A 19,909-nucleotide genomic window follows, 5' to 3' on the forward strand; every position below is an offset into this window, starting at 1 on the left:
TGTCGTCCACTCTCCGTCTGCATGATAGATATACGACGTGCGTACAGATATACGACGTGCGGGCGATGCATGAGCGTATCCTGTTCGACCGTCGTCTCCGCAGATGCGTCTGAGCTGCAGCAACGACAGGCCGCGATCGAATGATATCAAATATCAAATATATCGAATGACATGATATCTTGTACTGCTGCAACCATCTGTCCAGCTTCCATTCCGTCCCTACACTCCTCATCTCTCATCTACCTCTTTCTCTCTATCGTCTACCATTATTCTACCTACCTCATCTACCATTTTCTATCTACTCTTATCATTCCTCTGCCATTACTCCACCATTACTCTACCTCTACCATTACTCTACTACTACCCTACCTACTCTACCTCTACTACCTCACCTACTTATATCTCTATCTCTATCTACCAACTGATTGGCCATGGCAAACCACATGACCGACGACGTATGCGGGCCTAGCGGGAGGCAGGGATAGGCCTGCAAGCACCAAAACCACAGCGCGCGCTAGGAATCGTATGGGCGGGGCATGGGAAAGTCTTGAGCAGGACTTTTTAGCAGAGAAAGAGGGAAAACGTCTAGTGTAACAACCTCGCATTAGGCTCGGAGGTTGCTACTATTTGCCAGTTTAGCCTCCCTGGCTGCCCTTTTCTTTTTTCCTGACTGGTGCGTCTTCCGATTTGTCGTGGCTGCACTATTGGATGCCATCCATCATTCATCATATAGGTATAAGTGCATGTATACTCGAGTGTATACTCGTCGGCGTATGTCTTATGTCGTATGGTCGTAGGATATGTATGTATGGTATGTATGGTACCGTATGTATGTAACGTACTTGTATCAGGCTCCGGCGCAGGACTCAGGCTCTGCCGCAGACGCAGGCAGGCAGAAGTAGAAGTAGAGGTAGAAGCAGGTAGAGTGAGACAGCAGCAGCAGGGTAGGATTCCAGCATCGCCGTCTGGTCAGTCTGGCCGTCAATGGTGTCTGTCAGTCTGTCGATGGCCGGAGTGAGTCGTCTCACCGTGGTCAGCCAAAACGAGAACGATGAACAGGGGTTCGACGTAAGATATACCCCTTGATACGCAGCCTTACTATATACTCCGTGGAATATCAAGAGTTGCTGGTATAGATATAGACATAGATATAGATTCACCGTATGCACAGCGATCATGTTGGCATGTCTGGAGATAGCCCTGGGCCTGCGGCATGCAGTGGGACGACAGATACGAGCATCCTCCTCTCACACCGCTCTCCCTCTCCTTCTCGCTGCTTAGCCGACCTAGTTTCATGCAGCGTGCAACATGCACATGCAGTGCATTGTCCTGTTTCCCTCCTTGCCTGCTTCCTCTATCATCGACGGCCGCACATGCTAACCGTCGGCCCTCCGTCATCGTCATCGCGCATCCCGTCCATATGCCGGTCGGTGTTCCAGCAGCCAGCCCGATTGCCCATGTCGTCCATTCCTACGCCGTACCCTATCCTCTCCCGCTCCCATCCCTCCACGTAGTCGATGTACGATGTGCGGAGGACGCTGCATAGCGTCTGGCCGGCCCGATGCCGTCGCCAGGCAACCTGCTCGCGGCCAATGACCAGGCACGCAGCACACACCTCGAAAGACACATGATCAATCTGCAATGTGCCATGTCATGCAATGCAATGCACAGCGCTGGAATTTCGACCTGGGAGCCGGCTTGATTTTTTTTTTTTGGATTTGCCTTGCCTGTGGTGGGCGCCGGTGCGGCAGGGCAGGTCAATAGCTGATTGACTGATATATGCCTGTTCGCTCGTCTGACTGGCCAGCTTCAGGGCCCTGGTTCTGGTCTGTGCCAGCAGTCGATTTTCGCATCTCGAGCCAATGAAAATACAGACACGGCTGATCAGCTTGTCCTCAAGCAAATAATCGCCTTCCCTTTACCCGCTTTTTCCTTTTTTTTTTTTTTCTTTTCTCGCCGTTTTTTTTTTTTTTTTTTTTTTTTTTTTGGTTTGTTTGGCCGTTTTTGGTGTCGGTCTTCTTTTCTTTTTGCTGGATCACGATCACACCCAACCAAGCATTCGACCAGGTGCCATGTCTAGAGGAAGGTGTTTTTATTTTTGTAACTGCTCTCCCTCTGTACCTTGAGTAGATTTCTCGCTGCTTGGTTCCTTTTCTTTTTCTTTTTCTTCTTCTTTTTTTTATTTTATTTATTTCGCTTTATGCGAGGAGGATGCGGGAGCGGGCCGCTACCGCTACCGTTACCGTTACCAATACCTGAGCACCGCTAAGAATGTTAAAATTATTTCGTCTTTTCGTTTCTTGGTCCTTCGCATATTATATCCGACACGACCAAGGGCCAGGCGCAGGGAGAAACAAGGCAGAAGCCGAAGGAGAATCCCTTCTAGCCTGGATAGACCTCGAGATCATCGATGTTCGACGGGAGGGATGAAACTGGTAGACGAAGTCGAAGCTTAAAAGGGTCTACGATCAACGGACCAAATCCTTACCACTTTGCTGTTCGCTTCTCTGGTTGTACGAGATGGCAGAGGCTCCGAGAGGGTGCGAAGCCCAGAGATGGAGATGGGGGAGGGGAGATGGCAGGACCGCCCCCATTGTAGGGGATAAGGGTGCAAGACAAGGTAAGGCAGGCAAGCAGAAAGCAGGCAGCGCAGGACAGGACAGGACAAAGACCAGGGCAACCAGGCAAACTATACGGTCACCAGACCAGCTGCATATGTGGGTGATGCAGGAAAGCATCACACATTGGAAAACACAAAAAAAATCATAAGAGAGAGAAAGAGAGAGAGAGGGAGAGGGAACATGGGGTCCCAGGAAAAAGAAAAGAACCGACTAAATTTGGATTCGGACGGCATGATGATGTACAACGGAACCAGGGAGGGGGGAGGAAAGGGCAGGAATATATAAATAATCAGCCATACACAGGGCAAGGGACAGCGGTAGAACGGGGTCGGCTACCAGGGCTGGGCTGGGGGATCGCGGGAGGGATCAAAGTCTCTCTCTACCCTCGGCTGGAGCTTTTTTCAACGGCTTTCGATGCTGTATATAGCTAGCACCCGCGTATCTCCCTTGACGCTCTATACGGGGTCCCTTCTGGGTGTTGGCGAGTACGTAAGTGTGTAGACGTCTTTTGTACGTACAAGACAGCATCGAGAGCCGCCTATCCATTCCATATACTCCGTATCTGCTTGCTTCCCCGGCTGCAGGCTCCCTGCATGTCATTTGGGAGCGGCACGGGAGGGTAAGGCAGGCTACTCTCCGCATATTGCGTTGCGTTGGCGTTGCGTTGGCGTTGGCGTTGCCTTGCTGGCATGGCTGGCATGGCATGGCATTACCTGCTGCATAACTACGGAGTATACCGTGATATATGCTGATTGGCAAGCGAGCTAGCAATTGAAGCACTCCGTAAGATCCATATCCTCCTGTCGTCTTCCTTCACGCTCCCCCGTACGCAAAGTACGGAGGGATGCCAGGGCCGTCCTACCCGTAGGCTGGAGCGGATGAACCCTTGACTAGCGCGCTATCCGAGGCGACTGACCGACTGACCGACTGACCTCTCGATCCCTATCCTTGCGGGCCTTGGGCAGGAGTTGGCGGACGGGGTGTGCCGCGGCGAACGGCGATGGCGCCGGTTGAGATGGAGAGCGATGGATGGACGGATGGATGGACGATGAGATGGCGCTGGAGGAGGAAACAGCACCCGCTCATGTTTTAGGTATAGGTGGCATCCTTGCCGGCACGCTGCGAGCTGGGGACATCCTTCCACCTCGTACTCACTCGTCATCCATCCTCATCTCGTTCTGTTGCCTCCATCTCATCGTGATATTCATGGACATTGGACATACAGTGGACATATACTGTGTGCTCCGTATTATGCTCCGTATTATGCTGTGTATGTATACTGTGTATATACTGTATGGTATTACATATGTGTACGTGTAAGGTAACACGTGACCTTCCAGCTTCCTGGCTCGGTAACTCGTAATTTATCCCTTCTGGGCCAATAATTTGGGTTATTTGGGTTATTCGGCTCTTCCGCCCTCCCTTTCGCTCGATCGCTCGCAAATCCACAACCTCCAGCCCAAGCCAGCAAGCCCACAGCCCACAGCCCACAGTCTACAGCCCACAATTGACAACCCACTACGCCCACTGCACGTAGAATAGTCACTTCTGCCCTGTCATTGGCCGCTGGAGGGACCCGGATCCTTGGGGGCGGGCTGGCGGGCTGGCGGCGAATCTTCTGGCAGGCCCGGCGGTCACGATGGTTGCTTTTGACTGACGCAATAGGCACAAGGCCCTCGTAACTGTAGCAGCCAGCGCCCAGCAGAAAGACAGCACTCGAACGAACCGCTGAGGCGAAAAGTTGACCTTCCGCTCCCTCCGGCCGCCCATACCGTCCGTCCGCCACGCCTAAAAAAAGCTCCTCCACCGCACCCAAGAACCAGAGGCAGTCGGAGAAGTATAACTGCTGTGGTATCCATATTACCCGGATAATACGAGAAACCGTACCTGGCGATACATTTGCGACTTGCCTGTTTCGATATCGACGTCCGGGCAAGGCTAATTAAAGAAAGGAGCCAAAAATAAAAAAGAAAAACGCAAAACGAAAGAGAGAAAAGAAAACGACGAAAAAAAAAGAAAAAAAAAGAAGGGAGAAAAAGACGAGACTGCCGCGGTGAAGAAATTGTTAGTCGATATTAGTCCCGTATTTCCCCCTGTCGAGGGGTATATATGCTGACGCTGGGATGAATATAGGCCCAGAGAGTTTGAAGGGAGTACGAAGTATACGGCGATATTATATCATAGTACATGCAGGTGCGGCCCGATCCTGCTTGAAAAAAAAAAAAGAAGGGTAGGCCCAAAAAGGCTGTACGACGTCGTGCTTACGGATTGGTGGAATTGGTTTACGAGCAATCCCTATCGCGTGCATTGGTGTGGGCATGCATACAGTGAGATGTCTCTCGCTCTACGGAGGACTCTGCTCTGCTCTGCCCTGCCCTGCCTGCCGTTCTTCCAGCTGGCGGTGGCTGAAGAGTGGGGTTTTCATATTGATTTCGTCATACCGCTTCTTCGTCTGCACGGGCGGGTTATCACTTTTTGTGCTTGGGTTGTGGGCTGTGGACTGTGTGATGTGATGCTTATCTGCAGCCTCCCGCTTACATACGTGCATGCATGCGAAGTCTTGTGATGAGCGAATATGGACAGACCGACATGACTGCGTACAATCTATATGCAGCAGCACATCTACTCCCTCCATCACCATGCTGCCCAAGGAACGGAGAATGCCGCCTGATGGATATCGGAAGGACATCGGGAGGGAGCCGGGAGGGTATCGGGAAAATGAGGGCCTGTTGATCACACTTTCCCAGGCCTGGCGGCCGCACACGAGCGAGCAACGATCCAAAGGCAGAAGAGCGCGCGGTACCTCCCCCTCCGTACTCCCCTTCTCCGTACTAATGATGAAAGGTGTGGTAGTGTGGTTACAGTTTTAACTTTGTCCAACCTGCATGCATACCACGCGGACGCTACTGCAGCATTCCCTTTCTTACCCGCTCTCCAAGGGGGGACGGACGGGACTCCGCAGAGGAAAGGAAGCACATGTGTATAAATTGTGTGGCAGAGGGGTGTATGATACTCCGGTATCTGGATAAAATACGCGCAACGCAGGGCGCTGCCTGTCCATCCACGTACCTTGCAGCAGTTGGCCTCGGGTGGGCTGGCCTTGCCGAAGCCTGGGTCTCTCTATTTTTTTTTTTCTGGAAACTATTCCCCACTGTTTCAACCCTTTCCCAGTGTTTTGATTAAAAAGCGTAAGATGCGAGATGAGGTGATGACGAGGTCTGTCTAGCTTACCCGGGCCTCGCGTGGTCACTCTGGAGGGAAACAGGAGGGATGTTGCCTGCGCAGAGTAGTATCTCGACCAGCGATAAGGTTCATGCAAGGAAGGCGAATCATCCGATGGAGGGGGGACCCGTATGTAAGTAAGAATATCAGCAACTGGTCTAGAATGCCCAACGGGGTCTTCGATCGGATCAGATGGGAGGATGAAGATCGGAGAGTTTTGTGCAGAACCAGAGGAAGGGAAAAGAAAAGAAAAAAGCAAAGAACGGGTCGATAGTGACGGTGATTATCGAACCAGTCGTCACTCTATCGAAAATGCGATGATGAACGACATCAGATGACGCTCGAAGGTTCACGACCACGAGCTGGCTCCCTGGTCCCGCCGTGCAGGAGGTGGTCCCAAGGTCGAGGGACGGGCCTCTCCTGAAACGGAGGACATGAGGGAGCTGAGTGGACGAGAGACTTGCCTCTGCCTGGTTTTTGGGGCGGAGGGACGGACTAGGCGGTACCTTGGTCCGGCAGCGCGTCTCGTGGGCACTCTGGGAAGGATAATCGATCACTGATCAGTTGTATGGATGGTCCTTGATGCCAGGAGCTTGTCCGCGGCAGGTGGCCAGTGGCGATGTACCTGCAGTCAGATGACACATACAACATGCCCTCAGACATACCTAGACAGGCAAACAGACATACAGAGAGACATGTAGAGACAGGTAGAGATAGACAAAGAAGATAGAGGGTAGATAGAGAGTAAAGAGAGAGGGAGAGAGAGAGAGAGAGAGATGAGGCTGATATCGTCGTCTCTATCGAGTCTGAAGTGTAAGTTGTGTAAGCGTAAGGTATGGTATGTAAATACGGTAAGGTCATGACTATATGGTCACATGGCTGTACCGTACTTACCGCATACATCGAGAATATGAGACAGTAGACAGACAGTAGATAGATAATAGATAGACAATAGAATGGATGATAGAAGAGTAAGAATGGACATAGAGCAGATGATAGAGTAGATGATAGAAGAGAAGAGAAGTGTAAGAGTAAGAAGTGAGTACGAAGAGGGCAGAAGGGTTAAATTAGTCTATCCCGACTCTGTGGGCAGCCCTTCTGTACTTCTTTTTTCTTCTTCCCCCAGCCCAAAAGCCCAAGCATCCCCATCCCCCGACCGTCACCGTCGACCCTTTTTTCTTACTTATCACCCTCGCGCTGCCTCTTTTCTTCTTCCAGTCCCCAAAAGTCAAAAAAAAATAAAAAGACCCGAAAATCAGCGTCGGTGTGGGATCGTTTTTTCTTTCGCCGGTGGAGTCCAAGTTGAACCTGACCCAAACACGGCACAGACCACTTATCTTGACGTCGACTTCTTCTTCTTCTTCTTCTTCTCTTCTTCTCTTCTTCTTCTCTCTCTCTCTCTCTCTTCTCGCTTCTGCAACTTCGCTTCTTCGCTTCTACTTCTACTTCTACTTCTCGCCTTTTCCTTCTCTCTTCTTTTCTTCTCTTCCTTCGTTGCGAGCTCGTGGAGCCTCGTGGCTGCTCCTTTCCGTCGTTGTCAGGTAATTCTCTCTCTCTCTCTCTCTCCCTTCTCTACTCTCTTCCGTCTTCTCTGTCTGTCTTATCTCTGTTCTGTTTCTCTGTCTGTCTTCCTGTTGTTGTCTCTGTTCCTGTTTGTCTTCTCGTTTGTCTGTGTCTGTCTATTTGTTGCTATCTCTGGTCACGACGCAATTGTCGAATCGTCAAACTCCAGCGATCGAGCTGGCGAGCGTCTCGAGTCAGAGACGACTCTCCTAGACGGCCTCACCGCTCAGATCCTCCTCTCGCGCCCTTGAGACCTCCGAAGACCTGGTCTCCGCAGCAGCTGCATAGAAATCCACTCTCTTTATCTGCAGCAATCGCCAGAATCACCCCTCAGACAGGTGTCACCTCGTCTCGCTTCGGTAGACCTACTACTTCTCTCCTACTCTACATCTCGGCACGATACAAGGATACACGGGCTACAACCAGATAAAGACCTGCCAGAACCCGCTCGGTGACACCTAGCTCTTGATACCCAACATAGGCCTGTCCACCTGCCTCCTGTCTGTCTGCCTGACTGATCTGCTGCTGCTGCTGCTGCTGCCACTGCTTGCGTTCCCTACGCCTCCCACGTCGTTCCTCAGCACCTTCTGCTATAATTCTTACCTCCGGCTGTGGAATTGACGTTTACTGCTACTTGCTTGCCTGCCTTCGTTCTCACCTCCAATAATAATACCTTCGTTCGTGCCTTACTTCTCGACAGTTCTGTTTCTGACTTCTCCAAGATCCGCCATACATACACCCTCCCTCTCGCCTATAGGGCTATGCTAGGCCCACGAATCAGCTTCTGCAGTCCTCCTAGTCGGTGTCGTGGCACTTGGGCCTGAGAATTTTTTTTTCAGATCAGATACAAACTTTACCGCAAGTTTACAAAAGAAAAGAAAAAACGGAAGACAGACACCGGAAGGGATCTTTTTTTTTATTTTATTTTATTTTTGCATCTTGAAACGATTCCCGGCCTAGTGACATCCCTGTCCCGGTCGTCCCGCAAGTTCGTGCCGTTTGGATTGCTCTTTCGACATTGGATCCTGCATCCTGCACCCACCCCTGTCTATTCCGTCACGGCTACAGGCTCACTCATACGCCGCCTGTCTTTTCCTATTTGCTTATTGCCGATTAGATATATAAGCATAAGGCACTTCCCGTTCTGATCCACTTGTCTTGCCTCTGTCTGCTTCTCCAATCGAAACCGCGAAACGACAAATGTCAAACGACCCCGACCGTCAAGGACAGCAGCTTCCGCCGCCGCCACCTTGGAATACTTCCCAGCCTGACTATCCTCCTTCTCCCCAGTATCCAGTCTGTCTCCCTTAACCTCCTCCTCGTCTTGCTTTTCTATATATAGCTTCCTCCCTCCACCGTCGATCCTCTCTATCTCACACGTGCTCTTTCCTCTTGGGTCTTCGTTTCGTCTCTCTTCTCTTCTCTTCTTCTCTCTTCTTCTCTCTTTTCCTGTTGTCATTTCTATTCTCCTACGTTTCAGTTGATTCTTCTTGCCTCGACTTGCGCTTTAGCTAATCTATGCATGACTTAAGCCTTCCAACTCTCAATCACCCTATCAATACCCTCCTCCAGCCGGCGGAATGACTGCGATCCCGCAACAGCATCCGCAGCAGGACCCTTACCGACTCCCGCATCCACATGCGGCCGCCTATCAGCGTCCTCCAGACATGTACGGCGCACCTCCACCTGGTCCACCACCGGTCGTCTACCAAGCTGCAGCCCCAAGGCAACGGACGGCCATAGCTTGTCGATACTGCCGACGCCGTAAGGTGAGTTCATCTCCCCGAGCCTTGTTTTATACATGGGTCTAATCTGATATATAGATTCGATGCTCCGGTTTTGATACCTCCCAGGATGGTCGATGCAGCAATTGTGTTCGATTCAACCAGGAATGCATGTTCACTCCAGTCTCATCTCAGGCGCAAGCATTCGTGCCCGCACACACTGCCTATCCTCATCTCCGTGCTGCTCAAGGCGGCCGAGGACGACCGGGCGAAGGCGTGGTCCTATATGGACCTCACGGACAGCCTCTGCCACACCAACCTATCTCCCACGGCGGACCAGAACAGACTCTGCCACTCCCACCTGGCATGTATCCTTCGCCATACGGAAGACCTGACGACCGAACCGGTCTTCCTCCACACATGGCGCATCCACCACCAATAATTCAAGATCCGGTGAGTCGCAAACGCCCCTTCACCGACGATGATTCTTCCTCCTACTCCTCCTCTATGCGTCAGCCATCCCACTCTGCTTCAAATTCTGGCTCCTCATACTCTTCTTCATCACAGCGCGCGCCCTTGCCTCGTCGTAACTCCGCAGGCGGCCCAGAGTACGGCGAGCCGCCAACTTTGCCTCCCGTCTCCGTCGCCACCGCTGGCCCGAGCTACGCAGTCCATCCTGCTCCCGCACCCACACCTTATTACGCTACAAGCCAACAAGACAGACGCCTATCCTCCCATTCGTCTTACTCTTACGACCCTTCCCAGGGCACCCCTCCACGTGCAGGCGCACATACCCCAACCACCAATGCGCATCTGCCAACACTCCAGCCCCTGCATAACGCACCCCCGATTCCACCAGCCAGAGAAGGCGGCCCGACCCCACCACCGGGACAACCCGCCATCCCAGGACGAAGCGGACTTAGCGTGCGTGACATGCTAGGACCCTCCGAAGGCCAACGCACCCGCACCACGACTGACAGCGACATGCTGAACGCTCTCAACCGGGGAGGGCTGAACAAATAAACCCAATACCCCCTCCAAACGTGAAGACTGGGAAGAATCCAGTGCAGAACAGATCAAACGGTCATAGTGAATGGGAGAAAGAAGGGCTACGGGATCTAATTATTATAATTTTCATGGGAGTGGAGAAGCTTTTTTAATCGATCGATGGAATAGGGCTCCTCGCGTGCCGGTCACGGGAAGGGTTGCCTATTCCATTAGCGGCAACATACTATGAAAAAAAAAAGGAGCATCAGCATACATACATACAGGCTGAAAGGCGTGTGCGTGGGGTGTCAAATGCACCGTATATTCAACCTTTGGTCTTACAGTTTTCGTTGGGAATAGTTGGTCGATAGCAACCTTGATCCGTTCATTCACCTGCTAGGAATGACCATTTTCGGAAAGCCAACAACAAACGCGCCACCCGTCGGGAGGCCGGATATACCCTTGCCATACTTTCGGCATTTCTTCGCGTTACCACGGAACACCTGAGGCTTATCCCTACACATTAACCAACATTCTGACCAATACGTTGCATTGCGCTACGCTACGTCTACTTGCTACTGCTACTTCATCCAGCCGCCCCAGAGGAACGTCACATCCTCCTATTCTCTTTCTCCCACCACAACCACTAGATTTCTACGCTCTGGAAGACATTATCAGCATCACTTTTAATTACAAGCAACCTGGTTTCCTCGGCTTGTTATTGCTTAAATCCTACCTCGTGCGTTCTGTTTGCTCTGTGTTTCTGGAATTCCATCGCGAAAAAGTCTTATACATTACAAGGGGCAACCCATTAATCATCGTCCATTATCCTACTCGCCATCGACTACCGTTCGGCAAATATCCCCGACACGATCGATGGCCTGAACGTTTTTCCTTTACCTGTCTGTGTGGCTTGCTTTGTCTTTTGTGCCGTTTATGCGAGTTGGTTTGTTTGCTTTTCATGTTTCAGCGATTTTTTTCATGGCTGATGAGTTCCTTTATTTTCTCCGGTTATATCGGATTACTGGGAAATATTGACATCATGACGGTGGGCGGGGGCTGTTCTGAGTTTATTATTTTTTCAGTTTTTTCCCTGTTTCCAGTGGCTTTTTTGACTGCGTTCTATGTACCAATCTTTCCTGTTTTGTTTCCTATCACCTTTTCCGGTTGGCAATCTCGCATACCTTTATATCCCACATACACCACAGGTCGATTTCCCGCGGGACCACCCCACCTCATCTCACGCAAGCGCGGCTACTTTGGCATGGAGCGTATGGAACGGTACGGCATGGTGCAATCCATTGATCAATCAGTTCGAACGATCGGGTTTACGATAAACAAAAAATACAACAAAAAAGAGAGGAGAGCAAGGATGAGATAACGTTGGGCGGCTATCTGAAATTTCGTTGTTTTTTTATCCTTTATTGTCGTTTTGTTTCGTTGAGTGTGGTCCCCGTTGGCTTTGTTTGTTTGGCATATTATATCCATGTTTGGGTCGGTGGTCTTCTGAGCCTTTTTTGCTTTTGTACTTTGTTTCCTCAGTCTTTTTCCCTACCGTTGCTTTCTACCCTATCCCATCCAACCCTTTCATCCCTCCCCCTCGATTCCTGTTGCCTGGTCACCTTACCTTATCCTATCCCCCGTCCGTGACTCTGTTTGACCAAGTACTGTTCTTTAATTTTGCTTTGATAGCCGAATTTGACCGACTAGTGGAGAGAGAGAAGTAGCAAGTCTCTCGATCTCACCATATAAATTATACACCCCCCTTTTTTTTCTTTATTTAGCCTTGCTATTTTGCTTTTGCATCTAGGTTGACGAGGCAGACAGACTGGACGCGTTGTTGCCATTAGTATCCCTATTATAACAGGGCTAGTATATACTTCCGGCATGTGCACGGTTTTATATATAGTGCACCTTGTATGGCATGTGGGCCGCTTGTCTATCTATAACTATGGAGTATTAAGAGCCGATCGACTGTCGTAGAGTCGTGCAGGTATAGATGGAGCACTCCATACATAGAAACGATTTAGAGATTGTGGGGATAAACTAAGCCATATAATACATACAACCAACTGAATTACCTACAGTAGAAAAAGAAGTTGTCAAGGAGGGGTAAATCTGCCAAATAAAAAGGGGGGTAAAAGAAGGGTAAAAAAGAAGGGGGGGTAAAGGAGGGTGAGAAGGGGGTGTATTATGGGGTTCGAAGCAACTTTGTCCAGGAAACCAACACAAACAAAAAAAAGTATGATGACAAGAAACGAAGCCAGCAGCAAAATGATTAAAGAAAATAAAAAAAGAACAAAAATAAAACCCAAATTCAAACGACATTGATTTGGACTGTTAAAAAGAGGGGTTTGATGTTTCATTCGGAAACCCAATCCATTCCCCATCCTCCAACTTTCAAAAGAGCAAAAAAGGAAAGCTTAAGAGAGGACTTTAATCATCTTTTTAGCTCGGCGGGAATCCTGTATGAGATAATTACGTTCTTTTAGGACGATCCCAAGTGTCTGAACCACTTTATAGAAAGACGATGCAGCGCCTTGGTCTTGACGGAGGCGAATAAGACTGAGGTTTGCGTGTCGTCCATGCTCAAGGATAGAGAAGAACTCCACTGAAAACTGAACAGGTCGAAGACGAAGGACTAGTTCAGTAATGTGAGTAAATTTATTCCATCAGATATAAAATAATATGACTTGCTTTGAAAGTCATACGGGGCCAGCCGGAGGTGTTTAGTTTGACTTACAGTTCAGTTCCCCCACGGACCCGCAGATCACGTCGTTTTGTTTATCCTGACGAAGCTGCTCGAGGCCATATTTCTTCCATTCTTTAAAGATCTTGAGAATTTCCCTCTTTGCTCGGGGTTTCGATATGTTAAGAGCATAAACCTTGGATGCATGCTTCATCGGCAAAAACTTAGAGAACCAGGCATTGGCATTGGCATACCCGATCGTCAGAGGAATATCATTGCTATTCTTGCGTGAAGGTGTGGTGGCGGCAGTGCTATCGTCGTCTAACTCGACGCCGCTATCGTTGGGCTTGCTGTCTGTATCGCTGATGGTGCTTGCCACGTCAGTTTCGTCAATATCATGTGTAAGTTCATGGATGCTGTCGTTTGATTTTTTCATTTTGAAAAGTTTCATCAATCGACGGCCTCCGGCCGTTGCTCCTAGGTCTTTGAAATGCTGTTCGATGCTTTCTAGCGTGGAATTCCTTCGTTCTTCCTGCATTCGATCAAGGATATCTGTAAAGGTCTTTTTACCTCCAGTCTCCTTGTCCTCGACAGGGGAATCATCATTGCTATGACGGTACTTGAACCATGCCCATTTCTTGGTCTCACCTGAGCTCCGAACTGCACTGCTTCTTGCAGACTTCGGATCTTCTTCGGTTGAATCTAAACCAGAGTCATGTCTGGTTACTCTACCTCTTGGAGATACTGCATTATCTTCATTATAACCAGTGGGGCGCCCTGCAAACCCAAAAGAGTTGAAACCGCAGTCAAGAGCAGGTAATTCTGCTTTCCCCTTTTTGCGAATGGCCAAAGGGTTCACATTGCCGAGGTTGCTTCTCACAGAATCACTCTTCACGACCCTGATGGACTCCTTGATTTCCCAATTTTCCAAATTCAATTCTAATGGTTTGCTCGGTTCGTGTGGTGGAAGGAATGACTTGGAGTCATTGTCATGATGGTTTTCTTCAGAGATAACTGGAAGGCGCTCAGTTGGTTCTCGGGCTCCCAATGTCTGTTTCGTCATTGGTTTGTTGGCGGAATTTGCAGTCTCACCGTCAATGAGACGATCTATATGAGCAATGACATTCTTGAGGTAGTCTGGCAGCCCATCTGCACCGGCCTGCGCTGAGTGTTCTATCAGTCGACGCCGGGCCTCAGCCAACTCCAGGGCTGCGTATGTACGAGGCGATTCTTGGGGCTGCTTAGGTAGTAAGTCTTTCACCGCTTCTACTTTTGGTTCTGGGCCTTCATTGCTAGATATTGATGATAGTTCCGATGTCGAAGTTGAGGGGCTGTTTGATAATTCCTTATCTTCCGAGTCCTTTGTAATGGATGAAGAATCAGAAACTTGATTGAAAGCTTCTTCACACAGCTTTTCCAGCTCAGCTGACACTTTCCTGGTATCTTCTCTCCACGACAGTCGAGACTTGGCTACTGTTAAGCCACCCTGGTTTGTCGGCTCCTTGTGTTTATGCATCATAAACGGTGGTGTAGGTAGAGAAGGCACGTTGGGGCGATCTAATATCTGACCTTGAACCTTTCCGGCTACCTGTGGCTTAACTGGCTTACCAGGGCACAGTGAATACTGGGAGTTAGAACGAGTTCCACGACCCTTAGCTGGGGTAGGAGTAGCTGGAGAATTCTGAAGATGCTTGAAGCTGACATTTCGTCGGTAGCTAATGTGCTTGGGGCCGCGTGTTGGTCGGTAGCGAGAAGAACTTCCTAGTGAGCTGTAGGATCGGAACGATGCTAACGAAGTTTTTTGGGAATCAAACCCTTGCATCACACTGAATGACGAGGGGGGACCCGGTGTCGACGACTGATCTCGAGATGAATGATTAACGGAATTTGGGGATTGAGAAGGGCTTGGGTCTGTCGCTCGAGATGGTTGGCGATGAATGGTAACATTAGCATATTCGACGCGGGGGTTCGGGGTTGGCGTCTGCGAAGATCGGTATGGGTCGTAGGTCGAGATCGTCCCCATAGAGGTAAGGACCTGGTATCCGCCATCCTTTGCATATGTACTACCACCAGCAAGGGAAAACCGAGATCCCTGCCAGGATTGAGGTGGAGTGTATGGATTCTTTGTATGGGCTACTGGGGCATGATGGTAGTCACTACTTGAGTGTTTGAGTGGCAGCTCACCAGAGGCCTCCAGCTGAGCATCTCTGAATTTTTGCAGAGCACGATAGAACATTTTTTCGTGGTTACCCCTATTCAGATTCCGGTGTTAGATGAATTTTCGGGATACACCTCAATTAGTTATTGAATTGTGGTAGAGCTTACTCGTTGCTTAGAAGCTTCCTAATCAATTCCTCTGAATCCACAGCATGCCAGAGGGTTTGAAGGCTTCTCAATATCTCCATGTCAATATCTTGGCGTCCATTGACTACCTTCCCCTTAATCTCCAAAGACAAGGGTGGAGCAGGACCGATGGACACTCCATTTTGCAAGAGAGGATGGTTTTCGTATTTTTTCAGGAGTGGGTGTTGCCACATATCTTGAATCGTGATCCTATCCTCTGGCTCCTTCTGAAGAATGCTCTGAACCAGGTCTATAGCCTCATCGCTCAACCAAGGTGGGAGAACGTACTCCCCCTTTTTAACAAGTTTGAGCGTGTTTCGCAGATCACCCCCATCAAATGGTAGAAAGCCGGACAAGAGAGCATAGAGGATAATCCCACAGCTCCAAATGTCAGCTTTGTCCCCTTGGTATGGTTTGCCGTAGATTATTTCAGGTGAAGCGTAGTGAGGGCTTCCACAAGAAGTGTTTAGCAGCTGGCCTTCAGGTTGTAAGGCAGCCATGCCAAAGTCTGCTAATTTAACGTTGAGAGCACCATCAAGAAGAATGTTTTCAGGCTTTAGGTCTCGATGGCAGATATTGAACCTATGGCAGTAAGAGACTGCTGAAATTATCTGCCTAAATAGGCGAACGGCCTCAATTTCAGGCAGTGGCCCATGCTCGGATATGTATTCGAACAGTTCACCACCTTCAACATATTCGAGAACAAGGTACCTTGAAAAATGCGAGTCAACAAGGTTAGCGTGTCTAGGGGGCAGTTAGGGGTTGGTAGCAACGTACAATTCACCTCGATTTTCCCATACATCGAATAGGCCGATGACGTTTGGATGCTGAATGAGTTTCATAATAACGACTTCCCTTTCGATGCCGCAAGGGATAGCTCTTGATTCTCGAGAGAATCCGGGAATTTTTGTAAACTTATCCATGACCATGATGCTTTGACTTTGCACCATTGCTGCAAAACGCTTAGACACGATCTTGATAGCTGCAGACTGGCCTGTTATCGCGTGTTTTGCAAGCCGCACCCGGCCTGTCGATCCTTTACCGAGCGTCCTTCCGAGCTGCCATGGCCCAATGTGGGTCTTGCGTCGAGATTTTGTCGATGCTGTAGAGCCTGTCGAAATCGTCGAGTTACGGTTTGATTTCGGCTGTGCTTCAATAACTGCTGATATCCGTTTATTCTCCACGGGGGTATATGGCGAGTCCGGGCTCTCGTGGGTCCTTTGTTCCGCGGCGGCATAGTTGAGCTTCTCCAGAGAAGGAGACAACGGAATAGGGCGCGACCGTTGCAAAATTGGCTGGACTATATTGGAACGGTTTTTTGCATCACCGAACGGCTGCCTCGACTGCCGGCCGCAGCTGCTAATGATATCGCGCTCCATGGGGCTGGTTGGCGGTTATTAGCAAGCTGCGTGGCTGCAGTAAGCAACGAGGAAGTGTAAGTGGAACAAATTGTGAATTCAATTGAAGGAGGTGCAGGTTTCGTGGTGGTGAACACTAACGTTCACTCATCACGCGTGACACGAGTGAACAAAAATATTAGGGCTAGGAACACACTTCAGCTATCGACGCGGCTATCGAGCTCGAGCTAGCAGCAAACGTGTACCCAGCAGCAGTGTCCGAAGAACAGGCGTGTCAATCCACATATGGAAGAGAAGGGTAACAGACAGAACCGAGGTGAGGTATGCGAGTGTCTGCTTGTAGCTGAGGAGATAGAGAAATGAAAGCATACACACCAGCTCGATTGAATGCCAGCAATGGCAACGAATCCTCCAAGGAGGCTGGCTTTAAGAAGAGCAGCAGCACTGAATCTGGGGTTAAAAGGAAACGACAGAGGGTCAAAGCACCGTGGAAGGCTTGGATGACTTGAGAAATAATCTCAACGGAGAATTCCACAAGGTATCATCAAACGTTTTTAGGAGCCGAATAGAACTCAAGTTCAATGCTACAGTAAGCCCACACCCAGCAACGAACTGCAGCTGGGCCTATGAGCCTAAAGAATCAATAACTGTAGAGAAGAGGCGTCTCTGGCTCCAATAAGTCATAAACTATGGGTTTCCAATTGTATGTATGAACAGTAGAAAGCATGTGCTGGAGCTGCAAGGTTCCAACGGTAGTACATTAATAAAGCCCAGAGATGGAAACCAACGCCGGTGAAGAAGTATGAATTAAGGCGGGGTTGGAGCGAGCGGCAAAGAGAGACAAGAAAAAAAATTTCGATCCAGTGTATAAATGGCTGAATCGTGGCTGCTGTCAACAAATGAAATCTACTCAAAGGAAATAACAAGGGCGTAGATAGGATGCAAAGCATCCCGCCCTCTCTTAGCCAACTAAGAGACCCATTCCACAATTTCGATGGCAAGGTGACCAGGAACTCCCAGCAACACCGGAAGCCATGGGAGTACGCGAGGAAATGTCTATGGTTTTCCGGTAACACACATAAAGTACAACATATGCAGAGCGGAACACGAGCGTTTTTGCTTGTTCTTTGTTCGAGGAAAACAGACGATCCTGTGGCCAAGCGTGGTGATACAGACAGGTCCAAAATCTGAACTATCTAGCATAGCCAGACTCGTCGTCGTTGTCCAACGCCGCTGCCTGGTTGTATGGCTCGCCGACGTTGGACGGTGTTCAACCGGCGGCGGTGTTGAACAGACGTTGTTGTGTTGAGAAGAAAGCTGAAGTTGAAGTTGAAGTTGAAGTTGACGATGAAGTTGCCCAAAACGGACGCAGGTACGGGCGGGTCGGACTTTTGATTATCCGCTCCTTCAGCCTCCCCTTTCCGTCTTTTATATAGCATATCACTTATCTTCCAAGGCCAGGCGCTTCCCTGGTCGACCACACTATCGCATATATTCGCGGGTTCGCTTTGCTTTTTTCGTGGGGACTTGATGTTTCTTGCCATATCCATTTCATGCCACCTGCATCTCGTTGGGGCCAGAAATCCGGGAACGGCGGTTTCTAGCGAAAATCAGCCGTGAACGGGAACACTCAATGCAGGCTCCCAGGTTACGATAATTTACTCGGGCCTAGCGATCTTGCGACCAGCCCTGAGCTCGAGACTGCGACAAGCTATTGATATAACGTGTCTACTTCTCCCCGCCACATCACATGGACGGCTAAAGACCATACCATACAGAGCTTGTTGGTGTTGGCAGCCACTTTCTATTAATTTTGTTCCAACAGAGGGCGATATCCCCCTGATAAGACGGCACCCATATTTCATAAATATTGATCGGCGGTGACCCTTGGTCCCGGGTATTCCGACCGACATGCAGGCGTGCATCCGTAAACGAGAGAGCCAATTACTCCTCGCCCTTTTTTTTACGCTTTGAAATGTCGACTGCAATTCGCATTGACATGTCATCCGTACCTTTATCATGCATGATGCGGAGGGCCTATCCTTCACACATAAGTTTGGGCCGTGCTTCCTGCATGCAATTGTCAACCATCCCGCACTCCAAATGATCTGATCCAATCAGCCGCTCGTCGGGTCACGCCTTTGATGTTAGCCCGTTCTATAATCACCTTTCAAAGAGTGGAGTTTACGCACGACTCCCTCCTATTCTCGCTCCGATTCTGCTCCTAGAATCGGTTTAACCGAGACTGTGCAAGGCATCGGGTTCTCGAGGTATCCTTTCAGTTTTGGCCACAAATGCCAGCCTTCTCCTTATTTCCATTACTCTTGATGGTTACACTATACAAATTAGCATGCTAGGAGAGGCTAGGCTACGACCCTCTACAATGTACAATGTCCCAGCTCCTTGGCCCAGCCTCCTGGCAGGAGGATGCCGTTTTTCGGGCCTTTCGCCATGACTGTGCGTTCGTATGAAAGTCTAGGTGTTCCCAACAAGGACGTTAGAACGGCTCCTAACTGGTACTGATCAAGGAGTAGAGCATGTGGCTGGGAGAATACCACGTCATCTCCCGTGTTCCGAACGCTCTATGCTTCGTCACTGCCGCAGTTGCTGATTTATGCTCGTCCTGTCTCAACTGGAAACATATACAAGCTCCAGATGCATACAAACGTAGTTATTCTAAACATAAAGATAGCACTCGACTCTCGTTTTACAAGAAACGTGGCTCTCCTCGTTTGTCTTACACCGATAACCAAACCGTAGCGGCGTATGACTTGAATGTCGCTACCCATGAAACATCATACTCCAATTCCTAAACTTGGGTTGTGAGTAACCGCAAGACATGCTCCTTACAATCTCTGGCTATAGCAGTTTTTAAAATGATCTTACAAATCAAGAAAAGCTGGCTACAGCAGACGGCTAGCTGGCGAAGTAGTGCTGAACCAAGATACATTTCTCTCTGTAGCACAGGAAACATTCTTCGGTCTGAGGTGTATGTATGACCTGCCCGTTCATCTGTTGAGCGGTACAATTGTTGATATAGACGAACCGAATAATTGTTAAAGGGTGAATGTTCTGCGATGGAGCCAGGGGCGAAATTTGGCCGTGACTCACACGACTCCGTATCCACCGCAGCACAAAAGAAAAAATATGACGGAAACACGCCAAAACTGCAGGTTTCTTCCAATGATATTGCTTTTATTCAGGCGAATCCTCTTTACCGCACATATATTCTTTCTCTGACTAGCTTTTAACATCAATACAAGCATGTTGGCGCAGCGGAAGCGCGCCGGGCTCATAACCCGGAGGACCTTGGATCGAAACCAAGACATGCTAGGATTACTTTTTGATCGTTCGAGATATTATCTATCCTCTTTTCTTTTTACTCGGTAGGAACCCTCAGTA

The 19,909-nt window shown here is 49.4% G+C and overlaps 2 protein-coding genes and 1 non-coding gene across 3 annotated transcripts; 2 read left to right on the forward strand and 1 right to left on the reverse strand.

Annotated features, from left to right (window-relative positions):
- Window positions 1-8,986: 8,986 nt before the first annotated feature.
- Window positions 8,987-10,153, forward strand: GIQ15_00896 (C6 zinc finger domain-containing protein; the record flags this gene model as incomplete). Its single annotated transcript, XM_033548313.1, has 2 exons — window positions 8,987-9,175; window positions 9,230-10,153. 2 exons carry the CDS (start codon window positions 8,987-8,989, stop codon window positions 10,151-10,153), a joined length of 1,113 nt encoding a protein of 370 aa, XP_033409264.1.
- Window positions 10,154-12,540: 2,387 nt separating this feature from the next.
- Window positions 12,541-16,528, reverse strand: GIQ15_00897 (BR serine/threonine-protein kinase 2; the record flags this gene model as incomplete). Its single annotated transcript, XM_033548314.1, has 4 exons — window positions 12,541-12,758; window positions 12,861-15,058; window positions 15,132-15,860; window positions 15,927-16,528. The coding sequence occupies 4 exons, from the start codon at window positions 16,526-16,528 to the stop codon at window positions 12,541-12,543; spliced, it is 3,747 nt and encodes a 1,248-aa protein (XP_033409265.1).
- A 3,240-nt stretch (window positions 16,529-19,768) lies between these two features.
- GIQ15_t0004 lies at window positions 19,769-19,840 on the forward strand. Its single transcript has one exon. It is a non-coding gene; the product is annotated as a tRNA-Met (tRNA).
- The last annotated feature ends 69 nt before the right edge of the window (window positions 19,841-19,909 follow it).

The sequence above is a fragment of the Arthroderma uncinatum genome (genome assembly GCF_011692745.1).
Source record: "Arthroderma uncinatum strain CBS 119779 chromosome Unknown scaffold1, whole genome shotgun sequence".
Classification (NCBI taxonomy): Eukaryota; Fungi; Ascomycota; class Eurotiomycetes; order Onygenales; family Arthrodermataceae; genus Arthroderma; species Arthroderma uncinatum.